At 46.5% G+C, this 8,684-nt stretch overlaps 1 protein-coding gene across 1 annotated transcript; it reads right to left on the reverse strand.

Moving 5' to 3' along the window:
* Positions 1 to 1,396: 1,396 nt before the first annotated feature.
* On the reverse strand, positions 1,397 to 3,349 carry LOC147337471 (uncharacterized). The gene is made up of 2 exons (XM_086308715.1): positions 2,303 to 3,349; positions 1,397 to 2,143 (listed from the first exon to the last, which is right to left on the reverse strand). Exons 1-2 carry the CDS (start codon positions 3,347 to 3,349, stop codon positions 1,397 to 1,399), a joined length of 1,794 nt encoding a protein of 597 aa, XP_086164841.1.
* Between the last annotated feature and the right edge of the window lie 5,335 nt (positions 3,350 to 8,684).

An 8,684-nucleotide genomic window follows, 5' to 3' on the forward strand; every position in this document is an offset into this window, starting at 1 on the left:
TGTAATAGAATGTTAATAGTACATTTCCCTTTTTTAGGAAATGACCTGTATGTATCTGTGTGAAATCAATAAAAGGATCAAGTGCTGCATTATCTTCAGTTACATTGATGTTATTTATTTATGGTGAAACAGTGGTGGAATATCGCTGTTGCTTTCGTATAAATGAAGCGGACACACCTGCGTGGCCGCGATCTAATCCTGTTTACATAAAGTAAACCTGCTCCCGAGCAGGTTTACACTTACGGCTCTGTTGCTATGACAGCAAGTCCCGGATGAGCTTCGGGGAACCGAACGATCCACGATCACGCAAAATCGTTCCTTTAAGACAGACTTAAACTCTCCCAAGGTAACCAATTCTGATAATTTAAGTTCCTTCTGCAGATTATTCCAGGAAGCAGGGGCATAGTATTTAAAAGCCCTTTTCCCCAATTCTGTTCTGATTTTTGGGACAATCAATTGTATGATTTTTTTCGAACGAAGGTTGTATTGGTTGTGGTTTTTACACATATAAACACATAAATAAGATGGAACCAGCCCAAGGAGAGATTTATAGATAAAGATCAACCAATGGGAGAGTCTGAGAATATGCAAAGATGGACATTTAGCAGCAGCATACAAAGAACAATGATGTACTGTACATGATTTTCATAGCCAGTGTTAGGTGAGGCTGTGTGCAGTCAGGAATAGGACCCAAGGTGCAGACTCCGGAGACAGACGTGAACTCAAAAAGGCTTTAATGCGGAACGCAACATGACATAACTAGAAAAACTCAAAATAAACTTACACCGGTGGACAGGCAAACACACAGCAAAATAAACGGTAGATCGCGACACGGACACAGAGAAACACAGGGCTTAAATACACAGAGGGAGCAATCAGGGAATGAGTAACAGGAGGGAAACACAGCTGGGACAAATCAGAACTGACGAGACCAAAGAAGCGTAATCTGAACACACTGAGAAAAGACAGAGACCTTCAAAGTAAAACAGGAAACACATAACACAGACTGAACAAAGACACAGCCTCACATGTAGGCACTACAGAGGGAACAGAGACGTGGGACCAGGGCAGACACAAACACTGAGTGGACACGGGGATATAGGAACTAAGGATACACATAGACGCGAACTAGACAAGGGGATGCAGGTGATAGGGGAGACAGAGCAACTAAAGAAGACAGAGACATAAACCATGAGACAGAACTCAAAGAAACCAAAAAACTAGAAAATATAAATAATATCATACACTCAAAAACCCTGGGTCAACGACCCAGGCATCCTAACAGTACCCCCCCCTTAAGGGCTGGCTTCCAGACAGCCCAAACCAAAACCTCAAAATCAAAAAAAACAAAAACAACCCAACCAGGGTGGGCGGCGGGGGAAACAGGATGGAGGGCTCAAAACAAATGAAACACATTGAGCCAGAAACAAAAAAAGTGCAAACACTGGAGCCCGGAAAGCAACAGAACAAAAAACAGGCTCATGACAGGCAGAGGCAGCCAGGAAAAACAGTTCACAAAAAGTTCAGGGGGCCGGCCCGGAGGCTGACGGCCCAAGAGCCCAGAAAACAGTTCAGGAGGCCGGCCAGGCGGGAGGCACCGGTGGCGACGGAGCAGATCAGGAGGCCGGCCGGGCGGGAGACACCGACGGCGACGTAGTTCAGGGGGCTGTCCATGACAGCAATGACGTCCAGTCATCGGCCGGAGAGGACGTGCAGAACGAGCAGGCCGGACGGGGCGAGCAGGACGTGCAGGCCGGACAAGATGTGCAGGACGTGCAGGCCGGACAGGACGTGCAGGCCGGACAGGACGTGCAGGACGAGCAGGCCGGACAGGATGTGCAGGAACAGACAGCATGGAGACCTCTGGAGCAGACGAAGCTGAACACTCGGAGGCTGGACCAGGCGGAGCTGCAGAGGCCGAAGCCGGACCAGGCTGAGGCGAAGCAGGAACAGAGGCTGCTGCAGAGGCTGAGGCCGGACCAGGCGAAGCTGCAGACTCGGAGGCCGGACCAGGCGGAGCTGCAGACTCGGAGGCCGGACCAGGCGGAGCAGAAGCAGAAGCTGGACCAGGCATTGCAGAGGCAGAAGCTGGACCAGGCGTAGCAGAGGCAGAAGCTGAACCAGGCGTAGCAGAGGCAGAAGGCTGACCGGGCTCCTCGGGCCCTCCAGCTGACGTGGCAGAAGGCTGAACGGGCTCCTCGGGCCCTCCAGCTGACGTGGCAGAAGGCTGAACGGGCTCCTCGGGCCCTCCAGCTGACGAGACAGGTGGCTGAACGGGCTCCTCGGGCCCTCCAGCGGAGACAGGTGGCTGAACGGGCTCCTCGGGCCCTCCAGCTGACGTGACAGAAGGCTGAACGGGCTCCTCGGGCCCTCCAGCTGACGAGACAGGTGGCTGAACGGGCTCCTCGGGCCCTCCAGCGGAGACAGGTGGCTGAACGGGCTCCTCGGGCCCTCCAGCAGAGACAGGTGGCTGAACGGGCCCCTCGGGCCCTCCAGCGGAGACAGGTGGCCGAACGGGCCCCTCGGAGCCTCCAGCGGAGACAGGTGGCCGAACGGGCCCCTCGGAGCCTCCAGCGGAGACAGGTGGCTGAACGGGCCCCTCGGACCCTCCAGCGGAGACAGGAGGCTGAACGGGCCCCTCAGAGCCTCCAGCGGAAACAGGTGGCCGAACGGGCCCCTCGGAGCCTCCAGCAGAGACAGGTGGCTGAACGGGCCCCCCCTCGGACCCTCCAGCGGAGACAGGAGGCTGAACGGGCCCCTCGGACCCTCCAGCGGAGACAGGAGGCTGAACGGGCCCCTCGGACCCTCCAGCGGGAACAGACGGCTGAAGCAGTCCCTCGGACCCTCCAGCGGAGGCAGATTGCTGGACGGATGACAGAAGAGAGGAGTGACGATGGCGTCGCTTCCTTCTAGATGAGGGAACTGAAACTGGGGGAGATACGGAGACCTCCTCCTCATCCGACCACATGGCCGCCAGGAAAAAGGCAGGCGAATGGGCAGGCGAACAAGGTCCTGGCTGGTGTGAGGAAGGAGAGGCAGTCAGAGGTAGAGACGAGGCAGGTGGTGAGTGTGTGTTGTCCTGGGGCGGCGGTGAAGAAGTGGAAGTGAAGGTAGAGAGAGCAAGCTCGCCAGCCCTGACTTGCTCCCTCCAGGCAGCTATGGAGCTGCCCAGCACAGTGTCGATAGAAAACTGAGTAAGCCGAGGGTTGCTCCGAATGATGGCATCCACAGCACTTAGCCCAACTGCCATGGTCCTCAAATCATTGGCCTGAGCAATGCGGTCAAGGAGCCTAATCATCCGCTCCATCTCAGCATCGAATCCAAAAGCTGAAGAGTCTGCAGGGTCCATGTTCTGGTCGCGATCTTCTGTTAGGTGAGGCTGTGTGCAGTCAGGAATAGGACCCAAGGTGCAGACTCCGGAGACAGACGTGAACTCAAAAAGGCTTTAATGCGGAACGCAACATGACATAACTAGAAAAACTCAAAATAAACTTACACCGGTGGACAGGCAAAACACACAGCAAAATAAACGGTAGATCGCGACACGGACACAGAGAAACACAGGGCTTAAATACACAGAGGGAGCAATCAGGGAATGAGTAACAGGAGGGAAACACAGCTGGGACAAATCAGAACTGACGAGACCAAAGAAGCGTAAACTGAACACACTGAGAAAAGACAGAGACCTTCAAAGTAAAACAGGAAACACATAACACAGACTGAACAAAGATACAGCCTCACATGTAGGCACTACAGAGGGAACAGAGACGTGGGACCAGGGCAGACACAAACACTGAGTGGACACGGGGATATAGGAACTAAGGATACACATAGACGCGAACTAGACAAGGGGATGCAGGTGATAGGGGAGACAGAGCAACTAAAGAAGACAGAGACATAAACCATGAGACAGAACTCAAAGAAACCAAAAAACTAGAAAATATAAATAATATCATACACTCAAAAACCCTGGGTCAACGACCCAGGCATCCTAACAGCCAGTAATAAAACGTAAAGCACAATGGTACACAGTATCCAACCTCTTTAGGTAGTGGGCAGGTGCATTCATAAAAAGCAGGTCACCATAATCCAATAAAGGTAAAAAGGTTGCATGAATCAAATGTTTTCTCACTTGGAGGGAGAAACAGGATTGGTTTCTAAAAAAGTAACCTAGTTTTAGTTTTAACTTCGACACAAGCCTTTGAATGTGAGTCTTAAATGACAAATTCTGATCTATAATGATCCCTAGATACTTGTAAGATGTGACCATTTCAATTTCAGATCCTTGAATTGTTTTAATCTTAGGAGACGTAGCTAACAACTCTTTGCCATTTGAGAATAACACGAACTTGGATTTCTCTGGATTTAACACCAACTTAAGTTGAGTTAAATGGGACTGAACGACATCAAAGGCAGACTGCAGAAATTGCAGGGTTTGTGCTACTGAAGGGGATGAACAATAAATAATTGTATCATCTGCATAAAGATGAAATGCTGCATTTGACAAATTATCACAAAGGTTGTTTATGTAAAGAGAAAATAGCAATGGTCCTAATATGGAACCCTGCGGAACTCCTTTGGATACTGGGAGAAAAGAGGAAGAAGACCCAGCAGCATGAACACACTGTTTTCTTGCTGACAAGTAATTTGAAAACCAACTTACAGCATTTACAGATAGACCAATATTGTTTAGTCTATTTAATAAATTAGCATGGTCAACTGTATCAAAAGCCTTTGACAAGTCAAGAAAAAGAGCAGCACAGTATTTTTTGCAGTCCATTGAATCAACAATGTCATTAACCACTTTAATAGCAGCAGTTATTGTGCTGTGTTGTTTTCTGAATCCTGACTGATGTTGGGAAAGAACTGAATTTTTGTCCAAAAAGTCTTTCAGTTGTTCACTAATGAACTTTTCTAGAACTTTTGCTAGAACACACAATTTAGATATGGGCCTGTAATTATTAACATCTGAAGGATCACCTCCTTTCAGCAAAGTGAGAACATAGGCAGATTTCCATATTACAGGGATCTCACTGTTCGAGAGGCTAAGATTAAAAATGTAAGTTACTGGTTCTGCTATAAAATCTGCAGCCAACTTAAGAAAATAGGGATCAAGTTGATCTGGTCCCGCAGATTTATTTAGATCCAACAGATTTAAAGCCCTGTGGACCTCAAAAACATTTAGCGGAGAAAAACTGAAGGGTTGGACCACAGATTCAGTTTGAGCGGTTGCAGAGAGAGCCTCTTGTTGATTAAGCTGTTTTAAATCTGGATATAAAGATTCAAATAGAGATCCTGAAGAAACAAAATGCTCATTAAAGCAGTTTTGAATGTCGCATTTCTCTGTTAAAGTGCAGGAGTCTTTTACAACAAAAGTTGGCATCTCATTTGTAGTTATGTCCCCATAAGAAGATTTTATTATTTTCCAGAATTTTTTAGGATCGTTCAAATGTTTAGTAGTATTTGAAAGATAGAATTCTGATTTGGCCTTTTTAATTAAGGAAGTTGAACAGTTTCTGAGCTGTCTAAAAATCAGCCAATCCGCTTCGGATTTAGTTTTTCTGGCCTTAGCCCAGGCAGCATCCCTTTTTTTGAGTAGACTAGAGAGCTGAAGAGAAAACCAAGGGTTGTTTCTGCATTTTACTCTAAATTTGCGGATAGGGGCATGTTTATTTATAATTTTGATAAAAGTATCATAAAAATAATTCCATGCCAGCTCAAGATCAGTTATCAGGTAGATTCTACTCCAGTTATAGTCCCATAAATCATGAAAGAAAGCTTGCTCACAGAAATGCTTAAAATCTCATTTAAAAGCTATCTGTGGCCTTGATTTTGGGAGCTTTGATTGTCTCACTACAGCTACCACACAGTGGTCACTGATATCATTTGCAAAAACCCCAGTGTGAGAATTTTTATACGGCATATTAGTTAAAAATAAATCAATAAGTGATGACTTTTCTGGGCATTTAAGATTTGGACGAGTTGTGCTGTAAATTAGTTGTGTGAGATTATATGAATCACACATGGATTTAAAACTGTCTGAGGCAGAGGACAACCAGTCCCAGTTGAAATCTCCGGCCAGCACAATTTCATTCACAAGTAGATAGTTTTTCACTAAGTGAAACTAAAGCCTCACTACTAGCTGAGGGGGGTCTTTAACAGCCCACAATGGTAATAAAATAGCCCTTGAAAAGTTGGAGCTTGAGGGCAAGAAGTTCAAACTGTTTACAAACAGATACCGATGAATCGACAGTAACATGGAATTTGCTTTTTACATAAATTGCAACACCGCCACCCTTTCTGGGGCGGTCGCAACGGAAAAGATTATAGCCCGTTATTGCAATGTCTTTGTCAGTAATTGATTTAGTAAGCCAGGTTTCTGATAATATAAGAATATCAGTATCTAACTCTTTCATCCAAATTTTCACAAAATCAAGTTTGGGAAGAAGACTTCTGACATTTAAATGAGTGATACCAAGACCTGTTCGAGTTTTGAAATCACAAGGAGTACTTAAGCATTTGCAGTCTGGACCGGGATTAGGTTGCACATTTCCAGATAAAAGAAGCAGAAGAACAATAAAACATTTTTTTTTCACAGATTTTTTTTGTAGGATTACAGACTGATTTCTCTTAGTGCCCAATCTCTTTGGGGGGTGAGAAGATTGGAAAATAAACCAGTAATATGGAATGAATAAATCAGTTACAGTGGGGCAAAAAAGTATTTAGTCAGCCACCGATTGTGCAAGTTCCCCCACCTAAAATGATGACAGAGGTCAGTAATTTGCACCAGAGGTACACTTCAACTGTGAGAGACAGAATGTGAAAAAAAAATCCATGAATCCACATGGTAGGATTTGTAAAGAATTTATTCGTAAATCAGGGTGGAAAATAAGTATTTGGTCAATAACAAAAATACAACTCAATACTTTGTAACATAACCTTTGTTGGCAATAACAGAGGTCAAACGTTTACTATAGGTCTTTACCAGGTTTGCACACACAGTAGCTGGTATTTTGGCCCATTCCTCCATGCAGATCTTCTCGAGAGCAGTGATGTTTTGGGGCTGTTGCCAAGCAACACGGACTTTCAACTCCCGCCACAGATTTTCTATGGGGTTGAGGTCTGGAGACTGGCTAGGCCACTCCAGGACTTTCAAATGCTTCTTACGGAGCCACTCCTTTGTTGCCCGGGCGGTGTGTTTTGGATCATTGTCATGTTGGAAGACCCAGCCTCGTTTCATCTTCAAAGTTCTCACTGATGGAAGGAGGTTTTGGCTCAAAATCTCACGATACATGGCCCCATTCATTCTGTCCTTAACACGGATCAGTCGTCCTGTCCCCTTGGCAGAAAAACAGCCCCATAGCATGATGTTTCCACCCCCATGCTTCACAGTAGGTATGGTGTTCTTGGGATGCAACTCAGTATTCTTCTTCCTCCAAACATGACGAGTTGAGTTTATACCAAAAAGTTCTACTTTGGTTTCATCTGACCACATGACATTCTCCCAATCCTCTGCTGTATCATCCATGTGCTCTCTGGCAAACTTCAGACGGGCCTGGACATGCACTGGCTTCAGCAGCGGAACACGTCTGGCACTGCGGGATTTGATTCCCTGCCGTTGTAGTGTGTTACTGATGGTGACGTTTGTTACTTTGGTCCCAGCTCTCTGCAGGTCATTCACCAGGTCCCCCCGTGTGGTTCTGGGATCTTTGCTCACCGTTCTCATGATCATTTTGACCCCACGGGATGAGATCTTGCGTGGAGCCCCAGATCGAGGGAGATTATCAGTGGTCTTGTATGTCTTCCATTTTCTGATGATTGCTCCCACAGTTGATTTTTTCACACCAAGCTGCTTGCCTATTGTAGATGCACTCTTCCCAGTCTGGTGCAGGTCTACAATACTTTTCCTGGTGTCCTTCGAAAGCTCTTTGGTCTTGGCCATGGCGGAGTTTGGAGTCTGACTGTTTGAGGCTGTGGACAGGTGTCTTTTATACAGATGATGAGTTCAAACAGGTGCCATTCATACAGGTAACGAGTGGGGGACAGAAAAGCTTCTTACAGAAGACATTACAGGTCTGTGAGAGCCAGAGATTTTCCTTGTTTGAGGTGACCAAATACTTATTTTCCACCCTGATTTACGAATAAATTCTTTACAAATCCTACCATGTGAATTCATGGATTTTTTTTTTCACATTCTGTCTCTCACAGTTGAAGTGTACCTCTGGTGCAAATTACTGACCTCTGTCATCATTTTAAGTGGGGGAACTTGCACAATCGGTGGCTGACTAAATACTTTTTTGCCCCACTGTAAATCAGTTGAAATGAGATCTCTGCTGATGATCACGTTTGAGAAACTTCTAAAAGATGTAAAATCCCACCCCTTTCCCTTTGAGAGGAGTAAGAAGTATGGTGTCTCTTGCTCCACAGACATTTCCTGCACCTCATGTAGACAAAAAGCGGTCTTCATTACAGGGTGGTTCTGGGAATGTACCAGGGCCAGGTGGCGAAACAGACCATCATCCGCCGACGGGCTGTAGTGACCTTCTTGCTCATGGGAGGCTGAGTCATCAAAAGGGTAACTGGCGACCACAGTGCCACCATGCAGGCCCCCTGACAGCAAAAATCCCCTCTCCTGGATCCATCTCATCACCTCCATCACCTCGGGGATATCAGCTGGATCCACG

The sequence above is a fragment of the Aulonocara sp. 'chitande type north' Nkhata Bay genome, linkage group LG2, assembly GCF_057382095.1.
Source record: "Aulonocara sp. 'chitande type north' Nkhata Bay isolate Kocher_YH1m ecotype deep benthic linkage group LG2, A_spYH_male_GT1.1, whole genome shotgun sequence".
NCBI lineage: Eukaryota > Metazoa > Chordata > Actinopteri > Cichliformes > Cichlidae > Aulonocara > Aulonocara sp. 'chitande type north' Nkhata Bay.